This window comes from Berghia stephanieae, chromosome 4 (assembly GCF_034508935.2).
Source record: "Berghia stephanieae isolate SIO BIC M18660-M18661 chromosome 4, UCSD_Bste_1.3, whole genome shotgun sequence".
NCBI classification, from domain to species: Eukaryota; Metazoa; Mollusca; class Gastropoda; order Nudibranchia; family Aeolidiidae; genus Berghia; species Berghia stephanieae.
The window spans coordinates 91,946,241-91,974,102 of record NC_088363.1 but is presented as its reverse complement, the minus strand read 5'-3'; the positions used below and the strand labels follow the sequence as shown (position 1 = coordinate 91,974,102).

Genomic DNA, 27,862 nt, shown 5'->3' with positions numbered 1-27,862 from the left:
GCCGAGTTGCAACTGAGTTGAGTGGAATAACGTCTCAGAATTTTAATGCATATCTTTTCCTGTTTGTATTGGATTTTTTCTTCTGAAACTGTAATTTCCAATTTGTTAGTATCTTGTATCAGTATCAGTCCACCCCCCCCCCCCCCACCCCAAATAAGAAAATAATAAACAAAAAAAAAACTGTATTATTTTTCAAGTTTATATATGGGGACTCCCGTAGTGGGCATCGAGGTACTTACTGCGTCCTCTATCCTCCTATATCTGTTTTCTAACTTTCTCCTTTGGGAATTTTTAATTTGGCCCGGGTCGGAGTCCTTGCTTAGAGGAAAACAGCCAAATGTATAATGTCAGTTTAGGGAGGTGATATTTTTTTCCCTTATAAATCCTCTGTCTGTTATGAAATGTTATAAGCATTTGAGTGTATTCCCTTCAGTTGGATTCTGTGCTTGTGACTGGATTAGACTTATAGTTGATCTTAAATTAAGTACACTGATAGTTTGCTCTTGGAATCTATATATATATATTCCCTATTTGAACTAGTTCCCATTGTCTTACGTTTTATGGTGTACTTTTAAATGTAAATCTATAATTATTTTTTAATATCTCATTTACTTCCTTTTTTACTTGTGCTGAAATGACCTAAATGTGTTACAAGCGCCGTAAAACTATTCAAAACAAAACAAATTTATGGCAACGGTCATTTTGCATTTTCCCAGCCTTTTCTAGTTTCCTTTTTCTATTATATGCATCTTAACTATCTTGTTCTTTTGTTCTTTTGCTCTCTCTATTGAGAATATGTTCCCATCCTCGAGAGTATAAAAGATGAGTTGTTGCATTTTCTTTCTTTCTTTTTTTGTTTCTCTCTCTCTCTATCACTCATATTTCCCTAGGTAGGTTCAGATGGGTCTTAAATGTTGTGAATAAAACTGGTTACAACTTATTGTATTCAGATATTCATCAGCTCACTCCACCAACTTTCTACCCTTATTATTGGCACAATTAAGCATTGAGTATCACGATTAGTAATCTGTAAAGGTCAAATCACAGTGCCTCCGTATAGTGGCTGCAAGGAAGATAATTAGCCTGCTTTGGGCTATGCTATAAATACATAATTACTCTGCACTCACCGTTTTTCCTACTGATGTGTGTTTTGTTCAGTTTTTCTAGCCTTCTTTTTCTGTTGAAATTTATTGTGTATTAAATTTATTGTGATTTTTATGCAATATGAGTTTTTAATAGTGGGTGTGTATTTTTTTAAAACGTAAATTAAGATGACTTATTGTACTTGATAGCAGTTTAACAAGGAGTTAGTGCTTACGATGTGCAGCTAGTCAAATACACAGTCATACAATTTATTAGTCTCTCTCTCAACCCCCCCCCCCTCTCTCTCTCACTCACTCTCTCTCTCTCTCTCTCTCTCTCTCTCTCTCTCTCTAACTCTCTCTTTCCCTCTCTTACTCTCCTCTCCCCCCTTCTCTCTCTCCTCTCTGTCTGACTCTCCATCTTCTCTACTCCCCCCCCCCCCTCTCTCTCTCCTCTGTTTGAGCCCCTCTGTCTTCTTTCTGTCTCTGTCTGTCTCTCTGTCTGTCTCTCTCTCTCTCTCTCTCTCTCTCTCTCTCTCTCTCTCTCTCTCTCTCTCTCTCACTGTTTGACTATTTCTTTCTTCTCTCAGTATGACTTTCTCTGTCTTCTCTCTCTATGTCTCTCACTCTCTCTCACTCCCCTCTCTCTCTCTCTCTCTCTCTCTCTCTCTCTCTCTCTCTCTCTCTCTCTCTTTCTCTCTGTTTTTATCAATTCATGAGTCTTTCAAGCAACAAACGCTCTCTTGGTGGGGTTCCCGACCTCCCATTGTGGGCAGGGAGGTACTTTCTGTGTCTTCTATCCCCCGGTATCTGTTTTCCAATTGCTTTCTGTCTTTGTCTTGGCATGAGATTACTTAGTTTTGTCCTGACCCTGGCTGGAGTCCTTGGCTAGGAGGGAAACAGTCGAATGTATAGTTATGTACTGTTATATTATATATTATATATATATATTTTTTTTTTTTGGCAGATGATTTGTAAACATTTGAGTGTATTCCTCTTAGTGGGATCTTTTGCTGGTGTATGGGTGAGAGTTTAAGGTGATATCAAACTGAGTACAATGATAGTGTGCTCTTGGAATCTTCGTCTGTTCCCAATTTGAACTAATTCCCCTTTGTCTTACTTTTTTCTCAAGTTCTTTAATTGTACCTCTAGAATGTTTTTACTGTCCAATTTCCTTCCTTTTTACTAGTGCTGATATGTCCTAAATGTGTTGCAAGCAAGCGCCGTTAAACCGTTTAAAACAAACAGATACACGCTCTTTCTGTAAGTGTCATGTCTGTTAAGAAAATCATTTTTCACATTTTGTGGTGCTTTGAAATATTAGATACCATTACAAGTGTCATAATTAAATTTGTGTGGCTTTGTATTATATATATAAAAATGTTTTTTGTTTTTTTTTCAGAATGTTTGCAGATAGCGATTAGAATTCTTTTCACCTCTTAATAGTTTGGGAACTATTGGTACCTGCATTATCATCGTTGAAAATGGCTCAATTAACAACATCATCTATTTTAATCCATCTGATGTGTTACATATTGTCCACACATTCTAAATTAGATGTCATGGAATTCTCTCTCTCTCCCAAAAAACCCCTGTTTCACTCTGTCACCAGAGACCCGAACTCTGGAATGATTTACATTGGGGGCAGGAATGTCTTGATACAGCTCTACCCAAACTTGACTTTGTATCACAAGGTAGAGAATGGACCGATAAGAGACAGTTTATCGTGCAGTCCAGATCAGGAGTGCTCTGATGGAAATCTTGAGCCCAATGATTACAAGGTTGTTGAGATAAGCTTTAGAAAGGAGTTACTGCTTGCTTGTGGAACCAGCAAGCAGGGCATCTGTGGCTTCCATTCGTTAGGGAATATTGAAATATCGACAGTCATTCAAGGACCAATTCCTGACAAGCTAATGGGAAGTAAGAAATCATCTATACTTCATATTTCAAGTGATTCAGACTTTGAGGGTAATGAATTTATGTACGTGTTTCAAGAGTATGATGGGCGAGCAGAACATTACTCTCCACATGTCATTTCCATGAGGAAGTTTGTTTTGAACAAGACTGAGCATGAGCTGAAGTACGTTAGAGATGTACGCAGTCTAAAGCAGATCTCAGGCCTTAACGTTAATAAAAACATTATGGCAAATTATTACATGTCATTTGTGGCCTCATTCGTTTGGGACCGATTTGTATATGTCGTCATGAATGCTCAAAAAGATATCAACAAAAGTAACGTGGTACGAATCAAAATTGGCCGGTTCTGTAAAACAGATTATCTCTTCAACTCTTACATTGAAATGGAATTACAATGTAGTTTACCAGATGATGATGACAACATGTATAACAAAGCAACAGCTGCAGTTGTAGTCGATGACATTCTGTACATCACAGCAGTGCGTCTTCAACCTGGGAAACGACTGGAGGTTGACCAGGCTCAGGGCACGGTTATGTGCCAGTCAAAATTAAAAAATATCAATGACAATTTTGCTGATGGAATCTACGAGTGTCTCAAAGGCAGAGGTCATTACCTTGTCTGGGTTCAGGGTGAGGAGTCCAAATGTATAGATATTGGAGATGACATAAAGGTGAGTGTCATATTTTCATAAACGCAATGGTGTAGTTTCTCTTAAAGACCTGATATTTTTTTTTCAGATGAAATCGAAGGCCTTGATTTATTTTTTAATTTTAAAATTTGGCAATTATCAATGGTCTGCTTTTCAGTACTATAAATAATGACAATCATGATAATGATTATGATAATAATAATAATAATAATAATAATAATAATAATAATAATAATAATAATGATAATAATGATAATAATAATAATAAAAAACAAGAATACTGGGGATGTAGGAGCTTTCGGAAGGCCTCCTAATAATAATAATGATAATGATGATGATGATGATAATAATAAAAATAATGATAATGATGATGGTTATAATGATAACAATAATAATAAAAATAATAATAATAATAATAAAGATGATGGTGGTGATGACAATAATAATGATAATAATGATGAAAATAATCATGCACTTGCTAATGGATGATAATCAATATAAATAATGAGATTAAAGAACGTAACTCAATGAATGATATAGAAGGCACAGCAACATTCCAATAAGTTGGTTGTATTGTTATTTTTCCAGTTTGTCAATGAGATCTTCAATGGCGAATATTGCGGAGAAATCCAACAGAGTCCAGGTGTCACCAGTGTCCGGAACACAAAAATGGAAAGTCTGCTTAAAATGGACACCATTGTAACTGCCCTCAAACCTGTGATGAAGATGACCAAGTCTGTCGTTCTTGGAATGGGAGACATGGATGGAAACTTCCACAAAGTAAGTTTATATATGACTCATTGCCAAATAAGTGAAATTAAGCCTATCATTCGCTTAACAATGGCCCAAATAGAATATTTTTGTTATTTAGTACATTTTAAAAAGGGATAAATCTGTCGATAAATAACCAAATAACTAATTCTGAATGTTTGAATGCATTGTTACCAATATAAAATGACTTTGTATGACAAAGCTGTGAGGACGAGAGATGCATGCGCACAACCAACATGACGTTCTCTCTTTAATAACTTTTCCGCCGGTGACGTCACAGACTATGCGTGACGTCCAATCAAGGGATGCTACTCTTCCGCTAATCTCATTCCCTATAATGACAATTATTAAAAACACCAAATGGAATGCAATTTTAAAGACGAGACAAACATAAAAGTTGTCCAGGGTAGTCCTTTAGAGTCATCAGGCCCATGGAGCCAGAATTTGCCTCAGTTTCTAAAGCATGAAATGAACAATGGCAATTGCTTGCTACCCTCAAGATAGGACACTAATCTGTTGCAAAGTACTTTCCACTAGATCTACTAACATACTCAACTACACAATCAGTGCTGATTGGACAGGGGGTGTCAGAAAAAAAATCGTCTTTGCTTGTGAAGCGAGTGCTCTACCAACTGAGCTTACTTACTGACTTACTTATCCGAACCAGCGACCACCTGAGCTCTAGCTCTTCGGTCTTGTGTCATGACGTAGAAGTTAGACGACTTTTGTAGTTTTTCCAGGTGACTATAAAGTGTGTTACTGATGCTTGGATTTGGTGGGAGGAATGTGCATCTCAGGTCTTCAAGAGGTTGACATTCAAGCAAGTACTGTTTCATTGGGGTGTTGACATAGGGGGCAGGAAGGGGATGTGTCTTTTGTAATTTTGCTTAAATTGTTGTTGAGCGGTATGTGTTGTGTTCTTAGTTGAACGATGATGCTTTGCTGGTGTCTTCTGAGCTTATTTAGGCAATCAGTCTTTACAGGAGTGGTCATAGCTATCAGGAACCCCTGTAGTCAAGAAGGTTGTAGTGATAATGTTGTGCTACTTCTTTGACGTGAATCATTTGAAATTAATTTAAACTTGGTCTACAAGTGGCTGTCCAAAGAATAAAACTATTATCTGTATCTCTGGAAGTAAAACACATCAAAATTTGCCGATTTCTTATCTAATTTTAGACACTGAAAAATGGAAGCTTATTTATCTTCTTTTGTCTTGAATCGATCGTGAAGATCATGAATCGGTTATTTATACAAATGTTCACAAATGCCATGTGACCAATTCTTTTTGTTTTCCAGTATTATGCTGTGAATTCTGTATTTTGAGTTCTGATACTACCTGATATATATTGATTTTTAAATATGTCATTTAAATAACAATTAATTTTCTACAACTTTTGTTCTCACATAGATATTATTTCTCCATACTAGGCTAAATCATGTGTGATATTGTCCAATATATTGACTAGATTTCTCATATCCTTATTTGTTGCCAACAAGTCACATACTGATGATTATATAGTTAACTACCAAAAAACTTACATCCACTTATTCTTAGGTTATTGGATACTGCTTGAGTGCAATAATATCTTCTGTTTTTTTACCAGGGCTGGGAACTTTCTGCCAAATAAACGGTTTACTAAATTTATATTTGTATTCTCATAGACAAAATCTGAAAGTAACAACTGGGGGCAAGCATTGATATTCGATATAAATCTGAAATTGATATATGGGTGCCAGTTTTCCGGTTCATGCCGGAATTCCGGTTTCGCGATATCTCGAAGTCAAATACCTCCGGTTTCAGTGTTTTGAGTCAAATAACCCAATAGCATCTGTAAAAATTCGAAGACGTGATTCAGCCACCTTTGCTGTGTAATCATTTAATAACGGTATAAAAATGGTGATGAAATAAGAGTAAAGTTTAGGCCGCATTTTCAGTAGGAACATTTTCAGGTTTGGCAAAGTGTCGAGATTTTAGTTTCAGGTTTCAGCACTTCTTCCTGCTGGCACCCATGAATTGATATATGATACACTACTGATAAAACAGTGAAGGACATAGAAGAACAAATCAAGTTTAAAAACCCCAACAAACCCCCTCCCAAAAAAAAAAAAGAAACAAAAAAAACCCAAAAGCAACCAAACAAACAAAACAAAACAAACAAAACAACACACACAAAAAAAAAAACAACAACAAGAAACAAACCCAACTCAACCTCCCCCCAAGAATCTGGTATTAAGTTAACTGAAAATTTACAAAGATAACATTGGTTTTACCTCATTTTTCTTTCAGGTGGAAGTGAAAGATCCTAGATCACTTGATGTCGGAGACCATTCTCCAGCTCGACATTTTTTAACGTACAAGCTGAGCTCCAAACCAATTAGTGCTGACATGGAGGTGACAGAAAATGGAGACGCCATTGTTCTTTCTGGAGACAAGGTGGGTGTTGCCCCTGAGGTTCTGCTGACATTTCTGAGTCTTTCTAGTCTTACAGAAGAACCATTGAAGTCTTAAAGATGATGTCTTCATAATAATAATGATAATATCATCATATTGTAATTCTGGAACTTTTTACTTTCCCATTTTCTTCCTTTTTACTGGCGCTGATATGACCTTAATGTGTTGCTAGCGCCGTAAAACCCTAAAAAACAAAACAAAAAACAACGTTGAATAGTCTCTTTACACACACCAAAATGCCTGGAAACAACAGAAACTTCAATTCCAGAATTAATCATACCAATTGGGGGATCACACGCTGAATTTTTCAATTTTACCAAGATGAATAATAAAGCCACAATAAAAGTTTTCATTAAAATTTCAAAAGCAATACTGCATTTGGATCATGTACTCACTTAGTGTGTTTTGTGTTAAAAACAACACACTGGATGAGCATGCTTTGACTTCAGAAGTCAAAATACGACTTTACCATGTGACACCATGACCAGGTGAGTTGCTTTCATTCTTCAAGACTGCATAGTGGCTGTATAATTGTGTGAGAAACTCATAGAAACTGTAGAAAAAAAACAAACTTGAGCTTTTATATAGCGCAATATCCACTAAACGTGCTCAAAGTGCTTTACAAGGGGTCCCTGGCCAACAGCAACACATAACATGACGCCTGTCAGGCGATATTACAAATTTTTGGGACAGAGGCAACGCTGTTAACGGCCAGGTCCTCATTTTACACCTGAGTACAGTGAGAGAATGTGATTAAAGAGCCTTCTCCAAGGACTCAACTATGCGCCGAGCGAGGCTCGAACCCAGGACCTTCCGATCCGAAAGCGAGTGTCCTACCACTAGACCACATAGCCGCACAAAAAAAAAAAAACATGTAAAAAACATTATTGAAAAATTACAACACGTCAATTGTTGGACAGAACTTTTTGAACACAGTATTAAACATGATCATAGATTATTGCTCAATAATTAAGTTATATGTATTATTATTTATTTATTTCCAGGTGTATAAGTTTCCGGCCGTTTCTTGTGGTCTCCATGGAGACTGTGATACATGCCTTAGAAACAATGACCCCATAGGCTGTGGCTGGTGTGGGAATGCTTGTACAACTAAGGAACAATGTCAAGGCCAGACATGGATGTCCATGACCAATGCAATAACTCCTTCTTGTCCACCGTCTTTATATTCAGTGAGAGAGAATTTTTACCTTAATATGTTAAAATTTGTATTCTACCAATAAGTCAATTATTATTAGTTATAGAGATGGTGTCGTGAAAAGATTTTTACATCTCATTCACGATGAGAAATAAAATAAATAAATAATATGCACGAGGCATGTATCTCCACATGAGTGGGTAGTCGCCACCATAGTGGGTAATTACGCGATTAGTCCGGGAATGTTTGTCCGGTAAGAGAAACAGAGTCAACACTTGACTAATTTCAATCAAATATCCATTATCCGTTTCGTAGTAAAAAGAGCTTAGGAAATGAATGCAACCCCGTTTTTATACCCATTGTGACGTCACAAATACACGGGAAGAAACAACACACAACAGTGAATGGAACTCATCATGACATCCAATATTACCCAGCATGAGAACAATTCACAACAACTTAATGGCCAAACAACAACAAACTGGAACACATTGAAACACAACAATAAATACGTTCCTACAATGGATTAATTAAAATCTGTTTCTTATCCTTTTATGTAACTGTTAATTCACTCAACCCTAACACCGACTATATCCGTAGTTTACTTGGGTTACTTTTACTCCATTCCTATTTATTACAATTTTATGTGACAAATTATAGGCATAGTATCAAAGCTAATGTTTTTAGTTTTTTTTACATGTTAATGATAGATAATAAAACTAACTATCTACGCACATGCTTATTTTTAATACATTTTTTCCAATTTTGAAAAGTATCAAAAATCTTTAGGATTGAGTGAGTTAATATGATGATTATCACTCTTTTAATTGATATATGGACAGGCGTTTTAAGTGAAAAATCAGGACATTTTGGTGAAAAGGTGAAGGGATTTAGACCATTATGAATAATTCAAACTATTAACATAAACTTCCCCAGATTTCTCCTTTGTCTGGACCAACCAGTGGTGGAACTCTTCTTACTTTGAAGGGTAAAAACTTTGGCTTTAAGAATGACACCCATGATATTAAAATTGGCGATGTCAATTGTGAGAAGAAGCTAGTCGTTGATACAGTGTAAGTAAAGAAATGTATAATTTGTCTCTGTTGCAATCCATTTTGCAGTAATTTTTTTGTTATAAATAATAATGTGAAATTGAATGTAAGCTTCAATTTAATTACAAAAACAGATCAAATGAACGTTTCAGGTTTCCCCTTTATCAACAAAACAGGATGAATGAAACACCACAGATGAATGAGATGATATGGTAGTGGCGTAGTTTCACTGATATTTCTTCGAACTTCGAGCAGCAACATTTACATTACCCAGTAATTTTTTTGGTTTGTGAAATTATGGTTTAATTTTATTGGTTTGATGTAGAAATAGATTTGATGATTTATCAAAGCTGAAGTTCACCATTAGATTAGGTAGTTCATAGATGATTCAAAAATGACTGGGTTGACGTGTCATATATATTTCCTTAACTGATTTTAAAGAATATCTTAAATGTTCAAAATTGTGTGGCTCTCAGATTATCTCATACTATTATGCTATTAGTAAACTAGTATACTCTTATTTTAGCAAATATGTTGTATGTTTCCATGTTTGAACTTGATTACCTGTGTTCGTAATGTATAATTCATTACCTGTAAAACGCTTTGAGATATTTGGTTCATGGAACATGCTTAAAAAGTGTTATTTATTAATTAATTAATTCCAACAAAACAGCAGTAAGTCTACTACAGTATTTCACAAAACAACACTGTACAGCCACAAGAAATTATCATAGCAGTAAGTTCACAACCCCAACACACAGAACCAACAAATATAAAAACAGTTCCTTCCCAAGAACCATCAAGGAATGGAACACTCTCCCATCAGAAATCCTAGATATTACCAACAACAACAAATTAGGTCAACTATTAAACATTTATCTTTCAATTCAATAACACAATAATGGAGAAAATCACCACATAATTGTGTAAAATCTGAAGTGAGAGGCAATCCACTTTTTTGCAGATAAAGACATTTAACTTGAACTTGAATTAATTAATTTTGGTTTTTGCTTCAATTTAAAAACAGACTAGTTTGTGTCACAAGATCGTCTTCCAGAGAAATGAGTGCTTGGGTGGATCTGAGGGTGACCAGTCATTCTAGAATGAGTAGGAACTATCAAATATCAGGACAAGTCCATTCTAACGAAAAATTTCATTTCAAGGTAGGTGAGAATGAACTTAAGTGGGCTGTCATTCTCTTTTAATTTTTTTTTCTCTGCTTCTTTTCAGGTTCAATTACCAGTATTCTATGAATGATAGTATTTTTCGATTGATACATTTTTCCTGACATTCAAAGTTGTGTAAAACTGTCTGTGAATGATACAATGCAAGCTATATGAGATTCTGTAATTATAAACTATTGTATAAGGCATTTAAAGGATAATTCCTATTAAGCCTTTTGAAAGATAAGATAAGATAAGAAGATAAGATTATGTAGTTTTTGTGGTTTTTGAGAACCTGGAAGATAATCTTAGTCTTTGCTGACACTTTATTCCATGTTCTGGATTAAATGATTGAAATACATACACAATATCAAATGTCTTTTCAAAATAGAATATCAGTAGACTGATTATTTTGGAAATTTCATTGATTGTTGTTGCTATTTTTTTTAGTAAATGTATATCTCAATGATAGATTGATATATTTTCCTGATGTTTTTCCTATGTTTGCCGGTAGATACCCACACTAACTTCCTTCACCCCTCACCGAGGCCCCAGATCGGGTGGAACTATTTTGACACTGCAAGGAAACAACCTTGACATTGGAACCCAAATCGATGTGACTGTTGACAAGCACAAGTGTAATCTTATTACCAACAGGTTGGGCCTTTTGGGTTGTTTTTAGTTTTAGATCGTGCATCAGCTTTTCTTTGTCTTTTGAGCATTGCTATGGATTACTTCCCATTTCACTACACACCACAAACTTGGATTGGCTCAATGGTTTTTAAGAGATAAAAAAATCATTTTAATGGTTACTTTATGAAGTCTTGGGTACAGTTGGTCAAATAACATCTCTCCTATTTAGGTTCAGCGTTTGTGAGTTTTATTCACAACAGGGATACTGGAGACCAATAACCACAGTTTGACATTTTAGAAGGCATATAAATTATGAATAAATGTATTGAAATCTTTTTTTTTTTTTAAACTGAGTTTTATGGAGAGTTTTATTTTGAAGTTCTTATTCAAAAAAATGTGTATTTGTCTTGGGAAAATATTGAATTTCTGTTTGTAGTTTGTAGCTATCCACTAATCCCAAGATTTTACGTAGCAATTGATAAAACCTTATCTAAAATCGTTATTCTGTTTCTATATGCTTAAATGTGTATTTGTGGATACAAAGAAAAGAAAGAAGGGTTTTGTTAAAAACGACAGAATAGTAATTTAATTTTCTTTTATTTAATTAAGAACTCTCTCAGAACAAAGTGCCACACAGTTGGAATGTAAAATGGAGCGATGGACTGCATTGATCAGTCGAAGTCGGCGATTTGCCCTCCGCTCTAAAGCCTCCGGACCTCTCCAGATAAAGATTGATGATGCAACCTTCATGGCAGAAGACAAAGGGGAACCAGTGAAGTTTTATTATCTTCCAGATCCTGACATTAGCAAAATCTCTCCTGCACGTTCATTTGTCAGGTACTTCTATCATGTATTTGTTCCTATCCTTAATCTTTATTGGGGCATAATTGTGAATATTAGTCAAGAAAAATGTTTATGCATTATTATCCATTATCGATCCTATGGATCCATAAGCTACACATTACTCTTACAGTGGTAATCAGCACAAAAATATCCAAGTGTCCTGTTCAGACTTCTTTTTTTGTCATCATTAGTCAAATTTATATATATATACAGTCCACTCCGGATAATCGCAACTCGGTTAATCGCAACTTTCGTTTAATTGCAACATTTTCCAAGAGACAGAATTAATTCTATATAAAGGTCACTGGTTAATTGCAACAAACTTTGGTTAATCGCAACAAATTTTTTACCCCAAGAAGTGGCAAATTCAATAAATCAATCAAATAAAATCTCATGATTCCATTTCATCATGGGTGAAATCGTGACAGGTATGATAATCAAGAGTGGGCGGGGTTAATGCTACTGTAGTGTGTCACCACTCTATTAGACAGCGGATCATTATATTATGGGTTTGTGAGGTCATCTTCGACCATTAGAATGGAGGCGGGGAGGCTGTGTATAGTCTAGACAACTGGTGGACAATGAAGAACCTGAGCGATATCCTTTCTTTTGGGATTGGCAACTGTGCACTGTGACCAATGGGTTTGGTGATAGCTTATTGTTTCTTATCACGGATAATCTCTTTGACTCTTACAAATGTTGAGAAGAAAAGAGTGAAAGTCAATCAAAGCTGCTTTTGCTTGTCAAAATCCATAGAGGGTTTTTGTTTCCAATTGCTCAGCCTATGGTGGACTACGTACAATGTTTACAACAATTGGTTGAGTTTTGGTCGAATGACGATTGCTATAAAATCTTGCAACAACCAAAGATACTTCGACCAAAGATACTGCAGTCATGTATAAACTCAGAAGGAAAATGTTGCAATAGTGGACAGCAAACTCAACTCTGGTTAATCGCAACTTCGGTTAATCTCAACATCTTCACTGATCCCAAGGTGTTGCGATTATCAGGAGTGGACTGTATATATATATATATATATATATATATATATATATATATATATATATATAGAGAGAGAGAGAGAGAGAGAGAGAGAGAGAGAGAGAGAGAGAGAGAGAGACCTTTCTAAGTGGCTTGAGTTTGTTTAGTTAATATCAAGATATGAAGTGAATAGAAAAGTGCCAGAAGACAATAGAGAATAAAAATTTTTCGCGGCGGTGGTGGGGTTCGAACCTGCGACCTTATTGGTACGACAACTCCGCCTGGCAGGTGAGAGCGTGGCTCTACCGTGTGAGCTATCCACGAACACAAAAATATTCGTTTCAAACCCAAAGTCATTACTAGATCCCTCTCTCACCCACTTCTTGAGACCGCCGATTCGTTCGTACACCACCATCGCGAATAATTTTGACCAGCAGTTAAGCTTAATAGCCAATATTCTCAACACAAACATATAACATAGAAACGATTGAGACATTGAGTATGCTCCGGTGTATGGGGTGAATTTTTAATTCAGAAAAGTGAGTGGAGCAGGCACTTATGTTGGTAACAACAAGATATGAAGTGAATAGAAAAGTGCCAGAAGACAATAGAGAATAAAAATTTTTCGCGGCGGTGGTGGGGTTCGAACCTGCGACCTTATTGGTACGACAACTCCGCCTGGCAGGTGAGAGCGTGGCTCTACCGTGTGAGCTATCCACGAACACAAAAATATTCGTTTCAAACCCAAAGTCATTACTAGATCCCTCTCTCACCCACTTCTTGAGACCGCCGATTCGTTCGTACACCACCATCGCGAATAATTTTGACCAGCAGTTAAGCTTAATAGCCAATATTCTCAACACAAACATATAACATAGAAACGATTGAGACATTGAGTATGCTCCGGTGTATGGGGTGAATTTTTAATTCAGAAAAGTGAGTGGAGCAGGCACTTATGTTGGTAACAACAAGATATGAAGTGAATAGAAAAGTGCCAGAAGACAATAGAGAATAAAAATTTTTCGCGGCGGTGGTGGGGTTCGAACCTGCGACCTTATTGGTACGACAACTCCGCCTGGCAGGTGAGAGCGTGGCTCTACCGTGTGAGCTATCCACGAACACAAAAATATTCGTTTCAAACCCAAAGTCATTACTAGATCCCTCTCTCACCCACTTCTTGAGACCGCCGATTCGTTCGTACACCACCATCGCGAATAATTTTGACCAGCAGTTAAGCTTAATAGCCAATATTCTCAACACAAACATATAACATAGAAACGATTGAGACATTGAGTATGCTCCGGTGTATGGGGTGAATTTTTAATTCAGAAAATTTAGTTAATATCGTGCTATATAAATGTTTTTATCTTGCTTTTTAAAAATTAATGTATTTGTCTGCACAGCGGTGGAATCCCCATAACCGTGAGTGGCACCAATCTGGATGCTTCTGTCAATCCCATTATGAGGGGAATCCACGACAAAGATCTTGGAGTTTTTGTGGTGAGTATTTCCTACCTCTATCCCTCTCACTCCAAATAGCACCCATATGCTTAATACTTATAGCTATACTTACATATGGCAACTTCTTTCAGTATATTTTTAAGGTACTTTGTTATACAAATTCTCAAGCCAGGCCTGTAAATCTTACGATTATTGTCGGATTTCTGACAGTACGATTTTGCTCTATATATTCTGTAAAGTGCTAATATTAAAAAAGTTAAAAAAAAAAAATTAATAGTAAAAATAAAATTCGTAATGACTTTAAATCAAAGACAAAACAAAACTAGGCCGTCTATCAGTTAGCTATATTATCATGCCACCTACATGCTCTGCTAAACGTGGGTATCTTCACTGCCTGCCTACTGTGCCACAGGCAGGAGAGAGGGTCGCACAAGTTCGTACGAGTCGTCTAGCACACACCTAGTCGGTAAATAACTAGCATGCACAGCGTGTGACGGACCGGGCCGTTTCTCTCTATTTTGCTACAGACACACATGCATTTCTCCATCTCTTTTCTCCTTCCAATGGATTCTTTGTTTCTGTCTAATTGTTAACGGGAAAAAAATGATGCGTAATAATTATTTTTCTTCGAAAGCTCTCAGTGGAAGTATTCTTTCCTCATGACCGTGATTGTTTAAAATTTTCTCTTGTGCCTCCTTCACACACAACTGCACCACCACCTCCTCCTCCTCTTCTTCCTCTTCTTCTTCTTCTTCTTCTTCTTCTTCTTCTTCTTCTTCTTCTTCTTCTTCTTCTTCTTCTTCTTCTTCTTCTTCTTCTTCTTCTTCTTCTTCTTCTTCTTCTTCTTCTTCTTCTTCTTCTTCTTCTTCTTCTTCTTCTTCTTCTTCTTCTTCTTTTTCTTCTTCTTCTTCTTCTTCTTCTTCTGCTTCTTCTTCTTCTTCTTCTTCTTCTTCTTCTTCTTCTTCTTCTTCTTCTTCTTCTTCTTCTTCTTCTTCTTCTTCTTCTTCTTCTTCTTCTTCTTCTTCTTCTTCTTCTTCTTCTTCTTCTTCTTCTTCTTCTTCTTCTTCTTCTTCTTTTTCTTCTTCTTCTTCTTCTTCTTCTTCTTCTTCTATAATAATTAATCCAAACGAAAGAATCAGCTTAAGAATTTAACACAAAAAATAAAAAGGAGCGAAGATACGCGGATTCTCGTGTCAAGCACTAGATACACATCCTTCAAAAAGGTAGGAATTGTTCTCTTCCTTTCATTTTACAACTATCTCAGACCTGGACCCTCTCAATTTATTGGGATTTTTTTTTGGTATCATAAAATAAGGACCTCATTATAAATGAGTTGGGGAAAGTGACAGGATTGACTAGTCAATTGACATGTCATATCTGTGCTGTGTTTATTAATTAATCCATATTTTTGTCCTGTTGTGTCTATTTCCGCATGTTCAAAAAATTCCGACGTTTTTTTCACCAACCATTTACAGGCCTGCCAAGCCTGTCAATATCCTCTCCATCTCTTTATTTCGCATTTTCAGTCAGTAATGTATTGCAAGGATAAATAAAAGAGAAAAAAAAATAAATCGGAACCACTCACATGTTCTGACTTTTCATGTTAATTTCTCACTAAAGAGTTTTTTATTTGAAATATAAATACCCTGCCATAAAACCTTGTGATTATGTTGAAATATAATAAATTTATAAATTCATTATAAATATTTACATTAAAATCTGTTGGTTTCTGGTGTGACTGTTGATCTTATGTTGAGATTTAATTAGTTTTATTTTTCTAAGCTGTGACTGTGATGGCATATTCAAATGTATTTGTTTATTGAAATTGTTTACCCACTTGAATAATAGCACATTCATTATTTATGGACAAGTTTTTTTTTTTCTAACTTTATCCAAAAGAAATGCACAAGCCTACCTGATGGTTCCATGATGACCTGTCCGTCTCTTGATGTCAAAAAACAACTCGGGATAATTGAGCGTCCTCCACAAGTTGTTAACATTTACTTTGAGTTTGATGGAAACAAAATACCCGCCAATCCACTGAGATCTGGTAAACTCCATGAAATAATTTCCGTTTTGTTTAAGGTTGATCAATCAAAGTCTATAACTCATCAAAAATATTGTTTCTATTACTGCAGTCAATAAGTTTCAGGACTGAGTCTGTAAAACTGAAACAGCTTATCTCAGATATTATTCATAAATGTCACCTGTAAAACAATCTCTGCCTGGGTTGGGTTCCTGACCTCCCATAGTGGGCAGGGAGGTACACACTGTGTCTTCTATCCCCCTATGTCTGTTTTCCAACATGCTTTCTGTCTTTGTCTTGGAATGAGATCAGTAACACACTTTATTGTCACCTGGAACAACTACAAAAGACGTCTAACTTCTACAACATGGCACAAGACCGAAGGGCTAGAGCTCAGGTGGTCGCTGGTTCGGATAAGTAAGTAAGTAAGTCTTGGAATGAGATTACTTGGTTTTGTCCTGGCTCTGGCCATAGTCCTGGCTGGGAGGGAAACAGTCAAATGTGTAGTTAGTTTTGGATGATATTTTTTTTAAGGTACTCACTAGACAATTATAAAAGATGTTACAGCTTGCTTTTCCTGAATTTTTGGATTTTTCATTTCTACCTATTGTATTTCTTTACAGACGTCAGTTCATTCCAGTATTATCCAGACCCAACATTCCAGCCTTTCCCGAAAACAGTTCAGGAATTTGATGTCAATAAAGGAGAAATTGCCTTCGCTGTAAGCATTTCCTTCTGAGATTTGTCTAGTCTTCAAGAGTATCCAAGGCACTGTGCGGCTATGTGGTCTTGTGGTATGACACTCGCTTTCAGATCGGAAGGTCCTGGGTTCGAGCCTTGCTCGGAAAAGGCTCTTTACTCATTTTCTCTCACCATACTCAGGTGTAAATTGAGTACCTGGCCGTAACAGCGTCGTCTATGTCAGAAAAAAAAAAATTGTAATATCGCCTTACAGGTGTCATGTCCCATCTTAAATGTTTAGTGTTGCTGTTGGCTAGGGATCCCATATAAAGCGCTTTGAGCACTTTTAGTGGATATTGCGCTATATAAAAGCTCAATTTTTTTTTTGTTACCCCATCGACATCATGCTCCAATATAATTTCCCCCCAAACATATTGTGAGAAGAAACTTAATATACATTTGCCATCCACCGCTTGAGCAGCACATATGTGTGTTACTCGTTTGCAGTTTGGGTTACATCATTTTTTTCTAACAATTAGTCCCCACAATAGTCTCCTGTACGCGCCTACCAGTTTGGTCGTGTGGCCCTCTAGTTTGTGATCAATTATCACAATGTTTTTTGACACTGTTCTGCATACATTTACAGTTACATGAAAAGACACAACACTTTTTTATGTTATCTTTTCAAATAGATATTACTGAATGATGCTCAGAATCTGGAGGGCTGGTCAGCATGTTTTCAATAATAGTTATGGTCCTCATCCGTTTGTTTAAATCTATAGTGAAAAATGGAACTAATAGATTTTAAACTCTTGTTTTACGATATTCTGAATCTCAGGCTAACAACCTCATTTTATGATCTCTTTGCTTTCGAAAAGACCATTGAAGTGCTAATTTGAATTTCACTATAGCATGGATTTTTTAAATTTAAAAAAAGGTGTATGTTATTTTTGTATAACTTTGTTAGTGTTGGTGGTTGTGTCTATATAGTCTTTATGTAAATATGTAATTGAGTTTTCTTCCTTTTCATTCCTATTATGACTTGAATGCTATTAGGTCCAAAATATTTTGCTTCATTGAATTGATATTTGGTTGTTTGAACTTTGACACCTTTTTCCTGTCATCTCTTCTCAAGGGTCGAAACCTCCACCTTGGCTTTGGTAAAGATGACATTAAAGTTTTGGTGGGAGGAGAGCCTTGCAATGTGACACACATTGATGAGTTACAATTGCTGTGTAAACCGAATTTCAAAGGTGTCAAGGTTGGTGGGGGAGATAAACAGTCGGTCAAGGTAGGCCTTTGTTTTACAAAACTTCAATGAATTTGAAGCTATTTATTTCAACTTGTAATTATCTCAGCACTGTAGAGCCATCAAGATGGAAACTATTTCATTTTTTTCCCGCTAAAAACTTACAGTAACTAGATAACTGCCATGTTGAAAAAACACTTGTTGATTAGAGAGGACTTCTCACCAGATTTGATATTAGACTCATCAAGACAGTTGTTGCTTGATGATCAGGGAAGACCAAAAATATACCAATGCTGGGTGCAACAGCACTCTCATTTATTCATAAAAATGAACATGATTCTGCTTTTAAAACAGATATTTTAATGAAAAATGGTAATTGTCCATCTTAAAACCGAATGCTATTTCCATTTTAGTTCCATAGCAAAACTTGACGGTATAGTTATTTTACTCATAAGCACTTATTTTGAAAATATTAGACATAAGTTTATAAAATAAAGTAAAATTGACTTGCACTACCCCTTGATCAAGGCATTTGTTACAGAGCCATATAATTTTAACATATTAATAAAAAGTTTGATATTTCTGATTTCGTGTCTTTGATATGTTCTAACTTACATAATCAAATCAGCACATTGTTTTCTCTAAACTGGATGGAATCTTGATTTTTGTCCATTTATATTCAGTTAGGGAAGATGGAAATGCTTAAATTTTAGTCACTATCTGGGATTTTTTTTAAAGTTAAATTTATTTCTATACAAACAAGCTATCCACAGAAGTTTATTCCAATTAGAAATTGGAGTAACATTGTAGTTTATTCTAATTAATTGATAATTGGAGTAAAATCCTCTGATAGTTTTATTGTAATAATTTGTGAGCCTTTCTAGCGGATACCTAGGGCATCCCCACGAGCACCTACTCAACAAATTATTATATTATTATTATGGTATCCAAGGAAACATTCTCACATGGATTTCCAGTTTTCTCAGAGACCGGTCTCAAAAAATAAAAAATTATCCTTCACGGCCAGGTTTCTGATATAGAGCGTGTAACATCTGGCATTCCCCAGGGAACAGTTATGAGGCAGCTACTGTTTTTAATATACATCAACGATCTTCCTGCCTTGGTAACCTCGAAGGCTAGATTGTTCGCTGATGAATGCCTTCTGTATAGAACAATCGATAATATATCAGATACAATCCAATGACAGCGAGATCTAAATAATCTTCCACATTGGGAAAAGAGGTGGCTTATTGATTTTAATCCAGCAAAGTGTGAGGTACTGAGTATATCCAACAAACGGGGTCCACTGATAAACGATTACACCATTGACAGTTCAAAACTTGCTACAGTTAAATCTTCAAAATACTTCTAACAATAACATCAAATCTCTCTTGGAACGAACATGTTGATAACATTTCTAAAAAACAACATCAATGCTCTCATATGAATAAACCTAGGCAATTTTTTGCAAAAAATAAAAGAAACCTGTTACAAAACACTAACACGACCCATCATTGAGTATGCCTCGGTAGTTTGGGACCCTGTGAAAGAGGGAAATAAGAAAGAAATTGAAATGGTACAGTGGAAGGCAGCTCGCATGGTCACTGGTGATTACACAGAATAACCATTAAGGAACTGGTATTGTTAAGAACTTGGGACAACACTTGAGGAAAGAAGAAAAAGAGCTAAAGTAACAACGTTTTATAAGATGCTGAAAGACCTGGTGGAAGTCGAAGCTAATGAACTCCAACCAAGACCAACAATTGCAAGAACAAGGGATCACGACCAATGATGCCGAATACCAAGTTTGAAATGACAGAGTCATATGCAATCCTTTATGCCATCAACAATTCGACTTTGGAATAACCTCTCTGAAGACGCGATGAAAGCACATGATTGGGTCATTTTATAAGAATCCTACAATATACAACTATGTCATGTTCAATATTGCTGATGTAAAACTCGTGACAATACACCAAAGGTGGACTGCAAGTAAAGGAAGAAGAAGAAGAAGAAGAAAAACAGATCTTTTTCCTTAGTTGTGGCAAATAATCTGTTCAAAGTCTTAAAAGTCTGCCTTAGTTCTCTGTAAAAGGTGAATTTTTTATTGTTGTATTTTCAACAATGATATCAATTTTCAAAACAAAATTCCATTATACAGTTATGATACATTAGTGAAAATTCTTGATTTATGACTATTGACAAAGATTTGTTTTTTATACATTTTTATTTGAATTATTTCACGAATCATTCCATCATTTATTTCTATTCTAGATCACAGTGGGCAACCTTGTTTTTAGTAACACAGACATCGGCTTTGTAGAATTTGTAAGAAGTGAAATCTCCTCTGCCATGCCTAGTACTACTATTGTCTTCATAGTCATCATTGCACTCGTTGTGATTACTTTGATCATCCTCTTAGTTGCCATGAAGAAGAGACAATGTGGAATTTTCAAGTAAGCTACCATTAAAAAAAAAGAAAAGAAAAGATGTATTGATAGGGTTACAACTGCTTAATGGGCATGATCTTTATTACATTTCCATGTGCTCGAGCTCATTGGTCACATTGCAAAGTGTGCTCAAAATGACCTACATAGTGAAAAGTGTTCACAGCTTTAGAAATATCTAGAATCACGATTGGCCATTTTGTTCAGAATGACACATGAGTATGTGTACAATTTTCATAAACAAAACAGCGTGTTTTTATTGGTTAAGAAGCATCCAATCGTTGGACAGCAACAAATCATGTGATTGATGACTTGGTTGGCCGAAAACGTGAATATAGATGGCTCCCATAGTAACAAAATTGCTATGCAAATATTCCAATTAAGTGCCATCCTGAATCTGCAGATGGCCATTTTTATGGGACAGTGTGGCTATCAGGTCTTGTCATATTTTCAGCCAATTAAAAAAAATGTCTTTGAGGTTTTTCAGTTCAGCATCCCTCTGAGCATATGTATTTTGTTTTGGAATTTTAATTTCAAGACAATTATCTTGACATTAAGTGAATTAGTTTAATTTTAGAGAGTTTTTTTATTTTCTTATTGGGGAATGAAGTAAATAGAAAAAATAAAAACAGATTCACAACATACATGCATGATCATCATAATGGTCTGGTTGTTTCACCTTAATGATTTTTGTTTTTGTATTCATTTTCAGGCCCAAACCTGTTGAAGGCAGTATCCAATATACGGCAAATCGTGATGCCCATACTGGACTCATTGGACCAAGTAGCCCCAGAAATTTAAATTCTGACAATGGTTAGTGGGAATAAATAATTATACAAAACAACACCGAATGGCAGTTTAAACTAATTTTTTCATGGCGACATTAACATTGTGTTAGGATTGTAAAGCTAAGCGTATCAGTCATAACTAACATTGTGTTAGGATTGTAAAGCTAAGCGTATCAGTCATAACTTAGCTGGTCTTCAGACCAGACTCATTCATATTGACTAGTGTCATTGTTACCTCAAAAGTATTTTACGAAGAATTGTAACAATAATAATAATAAAAATAATAATAATAATAATAATAATAATAATAATAATGATAATGATAAAAATAATAATAATAATAATAATAATAATAATAATAATAAATAATAATAATAATAATAATAATAATCTTTATTGTCCAAATAGGCAATTATTGTTAGGTTATAGCTCTTGTAATAGAGGATGAAAATAATTAAAATAGTAGTAATAATGATGATAATAATACTGATAGTAATGATGATAATAATATAATAATAATAGTAATAATTTAGTAGTATTATGAAATACTTTTGATAATTGTGTTATTTGTATTCAGCCCTAAGCCCTTCTGAAATCCCATTTCTTCAATCCATTGGAAGCCGTTTTGGAACTAATCAAACGAATGTGACTGATGAATTCATTCGTGAAAACTTTTTTTTTTTTTAATTTACCAAGTGACCAGAAAAGATTTCCATTTTGTGCAAATTATGTCTCATTATTATTATTCGCAGTTTAGCCTTTCTAAAGCACAAAAATGTAGTTCAATTGAATATAATAGCTCTCAATGAAGTAACAAGGATACTTACTGTGGGTGACCTCTAGAGCTGTGAATAGTTGAAAGTTAAAGAGAATGGTCTTTTATAACAAAAAAAAAATCAATGACCAATTAATTTATAATCAGAGTTTAGAATTGGAATTTTTTTCTCCTGCGAGTTCCTAAGATTTTCTATACAAACCATTAGCAACTTAATGATAGAACCATTAAATAAAGTTTTAGTTAGGATTTATGGGTATCAAATGTACTTTTATTCATTTGAAATAAATAATAATGTGAAGTAGAATGTAAGCTTCAATTTAATTACAAAAACAGATCAAATGAACGTTTCGGGTTTCCCCTTTATCAACAAAACAGGATGAATGAAACACCACAGATGAATGAGATGATGTGACATCTAAATTTCGGACCCCACATGGTTGTCTTTGGTCATTTTCACAACATACAGCAAGACAATGCCTTCTATTTATAAGTGTGTAGAATCATTTATAAAAATTTGTCAATGATTATTAACCCATTTTTTTTTTTCATTTTTCATTGTTTTTTCTGTCTGTATTTGTGTGAGTAGATTATCTAGATGGCGTGAACTATCCTTATGGTGCTAGTGCAATGCCTTCTCACAAGGCCCAGATAGATGAAGACACGTTGCACCTCATCGAGGAAGAGAATTTACTGGTGGATAGAGAATGTCTCACTCTTGCTAATGAAATTGGGAAGGGTAAGTATGCATTTTGGGAGTCTTGGTAACTCATTTTGTAGAGCACTCGTTTCACATACAAAGGGACCGACATTGATCATGGGTGAAGTTGTGTAAGTACTTTGTTATAGACATCCTATACAAAGGGTGTCAAGCAATTGCTATTGCCTGTTTGTTGCCAAAGAAACCGGTATAAACTGGGCTTGACTACAAAATTATGCATTTACTGAGATAAGTTAGTAAGTTGGCGAAGAAGAACAATCAGAGCAACGCAAATATAAATATAAAATGATATTGTCTATTTTGTTTTGAATACAAATCTATATACTTTGTCTTGTTTTGTCTAACTTACTTAAATTGGCCGTGGAGAGCATTGATTTAACTTTTTATTAGTTATTGTTGAAATATTTTTAGTTTGTCCGAGTTCAGAAAAACGTCTAAAAATTCAAAGGCATTGCTAAAATCAAAAAAAAAAAAAAAAATGTCTCCTAGATTCAATCTGTTGTCAATGCTAAATTGTGTATTCTTTCACTTTCATTTTGCATTCATTTGTGAAGCTGTTCATGCATTGTACAAAACCTCAATAAATTGTTATTATCGTGATCATCAAATCTTTGTTTTTAAAAGAACATAGTTTTCAATCAAAAAGTATGGTAGAGATAGAAAGACCCTTGTTGTCATGCATGATAAAAAATGTGAGATTTAGGTTTAACATTGTCTCTCTCTCTCTCTCTCCCTTTCTCTATTTTTAGGTAACTTTGGCTGTGTTAGAAGAGGTTTCCTGACATTGCCTGACCAAAAGGGAGATATTTTAGTGGCTGTGAAGACTCTTCATGGTAAGTTCTGGTAAAAGTTATCATTGTAAATTAATTGAAAATGTTGCTATGCTATGCAAATCACATATGTCCTGGAGCGGAATTCGGTTTGGAAGGTATACGAGTACCCTCTTTATTGAAGTGTTTTGGTATGGCACACCTTTATACCAAATTTTTAAAGCCTGTCTTTAATTGAATGACATATTAGAGACATCATGATTGAAGGGGGGGGGGAGGGGGTAGATGAATGTCGCTGCAGTTTTCAGATTTGACCTCTCCAGGCTATTTGCTCCTTTCAGCCTAGTGACTCTGACTTCATTTCAGCCTGCTGACGCCTGGGTTATTCCAGTGTTCCCTTGAAATTGACCCTAGAGACAAATTTCCCCTATGGGATGAATAAAGGGAATTTTATTTATATATAATTTATTTATGGTCATCAGGGGGAACATGGGATGCAGCCTTCACAACTCGGTGCCACACATCTCGGTCATTGGCTTCTCTGTCGGCCCATACAGTTTCAATCCTCTTCTTTCTTTGATGTTATCTGGCCACATTTTCCTTTGTCTTCTGTGCGGCTATGTGGTCTAGTGACACTCGCTTTCTGATCGGAAGGTCCTGGGTTCGAGCCTTGCTCGACGTATAGTTGAGTCCTTGGAAAAGGCTCTTTACTCACATTCTCTCACCGTACTCAGGTGTAACATGAGTACCTGGCCGTTAACAGCATTGTCTTTGTCCGAAAAATTGTAATATCGCCTAACAGGCGTCATGTCCCGACCTAAATGTTAATTGAGGGACCCCTTGTAAAGCGCTTTGAGCACGCTAAGTGGATATTGCCCTATATGAAAGCTCATTTATTTTATTTATTATTCTGAAGGACTGCTTAATTAAAAAACATACTGTTTTGAGGTGATGGGTCTCATTTCTGTCAGAAAAAAATATCTGTCATTGGAAATGTTATTAACTCTCTCCTTACTGACTTTTTTAGGAGTTTTCTTGAAATGTCTTACTTACCTAAATGTCTTACTTACCTAAATGTCTTACTTACTATCTGTCTTACTTACCTAAATTAGACTTGTAAATTCTCAGTCAATTAACTGAAATCAGTCAATTTGTCAAATTCAAATATTTAAAAAAAGGAAAGAAAGAAATAAATAAATAAAAAAAGAAAGAATTCACAAATCGTAGTCGAATGACCGTAAAGTAAATAGGAGTGTTCCACAGCGCTACGCATAGCTCATGGGGACCGTTTATATTAACGATGTATATATTGCCAAGACTAAGTGACGCTTTTTATAAAAGGCGTGTCTGAACACATCCCTGGGTATTTTCACACATCCTTCGTTAAATTATTTTTTCACTTTCCAAACCCGTCGTGATCCCAACTGTAGCCAATTTTAACTGAGCCACCGAGCGATAAATTTCACTGTTTCGTCTAAGCCAAAATTGACCACATTTACCTGGCGAGTCTCAAAAATATGATAAAGTAAATTGCGAATGTTATGTAGACACCTTCAAATCGAAAGTTAGGATAGATTGCTACAAGTACATTTCGATTGCCTCACGTTGTAAACAAACTGGTTGACCGTTTCTTCACTGATTGAGTACCTGATTGTAAGGAACAATGGTAAGTAGCCTAATTAATTCCCGTGCAAATCAGGACGTTTTCTGCCATTGTTTTGCTCAAGCCCAAGCGAGCTTGCTGTTTTGTGGCGATTTACCTTCATTTCGATTCTTTGAATTTTTCCGCTACGCCTGCCGAAGTTACTTCTTGATAATTCACTTCTACTTAATAATTCAGTGTATTGGCCAGAAGTCATATTTATTTAAGTTTTTTTTCCGGTCATTTACTGATTGAAAATCAAGTTTGCTCATTGCTACATTATTCTAATGTTCTCACAATGGCTTAGCTGTTCGTGGATAAAGATGTGAGGAATAAATTCAATAGGTCATGGCTAGAAGTTAAAGATGATAATGGTGATTATTTTTCTGACTATGTCAAAAAAATTCCAGAAGCAGGAATATGATTTTGATGAAGTCATCTTTACCTATATGAATGACATGCTTATTTAGCATTCCTTCTACATCAAATTATGGCAGTCATACTTCCAGTAAGAAATAACACCCACTATTTTAATGTATTGTATTTATCACTCTCCTCTCCAATGATGCCCTTATTTTAAAAAAAATAATTGAATCTTCAGTTTGTCGAAGAGTTTCAGTCAATTTTTATAGAGCTCATTTACAGGTCTACAAATGTCTTACTTACCTAAATGTCTTACTTACCTAAATGTCTTACTTACCTAAATGTCTTACTTACCTAAATGTCTTACTTACCTAAATGTCTTACTTACCTAAATGTCTTACTTACCTAAATGTCTTACTTACCTAAATGTCTTACTTACTATCTGTCTTACTTACCTAAATGTCTTACTTACCTAAATGTCTTACTTACCTAAATGTCTTACTTACCTAAATGTCTTACTTACCTAAGACGAAAAAATCTTAAACTCAAAAGCAATTAGACCTTTGTCCATAATGAGGTGCCTCAAAAAACAGCATTAATTTATCACAGCTGTAACAAAGATTTGTCTTCAAAGTTTGTATTGTACATTACAATAAATCTGAAATATGGAATCAACACAAATGTGAATATTTTCTTATAGTTGGTAAGGAGAGGGTTAAATCTAACACATTCTCTCAACAATACAAATTGACAGGATTTCAAGCTATAGCTATTGTTTGTTTGTTTTTTCCCCATTCCCAACAGACAATAACCCTCGAGACATCCAGTTACAGAGTTTCTTGCAGGAGGCTCTACGTATGAAGGACTTCAACCACCCTAACGTGTTAACTTTGATTGGAGTGTGTCTTGAGCTTGACTCAATGCCTTTAGTGGTACTACCGTTCATGAAGCACGGAGACTTGCTCACATATATCAAGGATGAAAATAATGTAAGCATCACTTATCATCATCATCATCATCATCATCATCATCATCATCATCATCATCATCATCATCATCATCATCATCATTAACATCAACTTCAACAGCTTTGCCATTTCAATTTTTGTGAAAGCATGTGTCAATATGGGGCTGGGTAATACTAACATCATATTCATTCACACCCAAAAAAAAAAAATAAAAAAAAATTACCAATAATTTTAAGTCAGGATTCTTGGCCCAAACCATAATGCTAGATGTTATAATGAAATATACAAATTTAGACAGTCATCATACACTGATCTCATTTATTGATCAAATTGTTTTCGATTTGAAGGTTGTACTAGATATCATCAATGCCCAAAGACTTTTGACCACTAGGAGTAAATAATGAGAGAAAAACAAGATCAAATGAGCGTGCCTTAAAGTGGCTGCTCCCGTTCTATTTTATTGACAGTTTTATTACCCTGATATTGTGTGTCAGAGGTAGAATATTGTCAAATAATTTTGCAGTTCGGTTCATATTGAAATCATATTGTCCAACATTATTATCTTTCAAAAGGGACATGTTTTTGAATGATTTCCTCATTTTGTTTTAGATCGGTGGATTGAAGTTTCCAGTCTTTTAACCAAGGTGAAGGTCATTACCAAAGTTTGCAACTAATGACATTTGATTTGTAATATTGTTTGTATTTAAAATTGTTCATAATGAAGTTTATAATACAAGGGTTTATGGAATGATGAGTATTCAATTTATTTAAATGGCAGAATATTTTAGGCCTATTCCATGTGTTGGATCACTATCCTAAGCTACCTTTTCTCAAACAAGCACTCGTGGAAAAAGAACTTGGCATAATACAATACCAGTTTTTGTTTTATTTAGCATAGAAATAGTTCGACTTGATTGAGGCAATATAAGATTCTCATGTACATTAGAAAAATGCTGTTGCTAGCCAAACGTTTGCAATATGTGGATCATCTGTTTGTCCAATGATTTTAGACAATGGAATGTATTCTTTAAAATATAGCTATAGCAGACTGATAGCTGACATGTTTAAGTTATCACAAACTTTAATGATTTGACTGTCCCTTATCAGACTTAGGAAATAAACTCGTAAATATTCTGCAAATTAAAAAAGTTTCTCTCCCTTCTTCTTCATCAACAAAACCCTAGCAGAATAATGTTCACAACGAATCAATTTTCTTTAGTTTAAAATCATTCACTGCAAAAGAATAAAAATAGATTTCAGGGGTTTCAGAA

The 27,862-nt window shown here is 35.2% G+C and overlaps 1 protein-coding gene across 1 annotated transcript in view; it reads left to right on the top strand.

The window, feature by feature from the left end:
• Positions 1-27,862, top strand: part of LOC144971572 (hepatocyte growth factor receptor-like) — a 42,482-nt gene that overhangs the window by 8,256 nt on the left and 6,364 nt on the right. The window contains exons 2-18 of the mRNA XM_078912614.1: positions 2,485-3,670; positions 4,238-4,429; positions 6,708-6,854; positions 7,877-8,062; positions 8,965-9,101; positions 10,108-10,243; positions 10,758-10,900; positions 11,486-11,713; positions 14,104-14,200; positions 16,061-16,211; positions 16,811-16,908; positions 18,004-18,159; positions 20,392-20,573; positions 21,277-21,377; positions 22,717-22,866; positions 23,598-23,681; positions 26,428-26,612. Coding sequence (XP_078768740.1) covers positions 2,567-3,670; positions 4,238-4,429; positions 6,708-6,854; positions 7,877-8,062; positions 8,965-9,101; positions 10,108-10,243; positions 10,758-10,900; positions 11,486-11,713; positions 14,104-14,200; positions 16,061-16,211; positions 16,811-16,908; positions 18,004-18,159; positions 20,392-20,573; positions 21,277-21,377; positions 22,717-22,866; positions 23,598-23,681; positions 26,428-26,612 — 3,477 coding nt within the window. The 5' untranslated portion in view covers positions 2,485-2,566. The remainder of the gene's footprint in view (positions 1-2,484; positions 3,671-4,237; positions 4,430-6,707; positions 6,855-7,876; positions 8,063-8,964; positions 9,102-10,107; positions 10,244-10,757; positions 10,901-11,485; positions 11,714-14,103; positions 14,201-16,060; positions 16,212-16,810; positions 16,909-18,003; positions 18,160-20,391; positions 20,574-21,276; positions 21,378-22,716; positions 22,867-23,597; positions 23,682-26,427; positions 26,613-27,862) is intronic.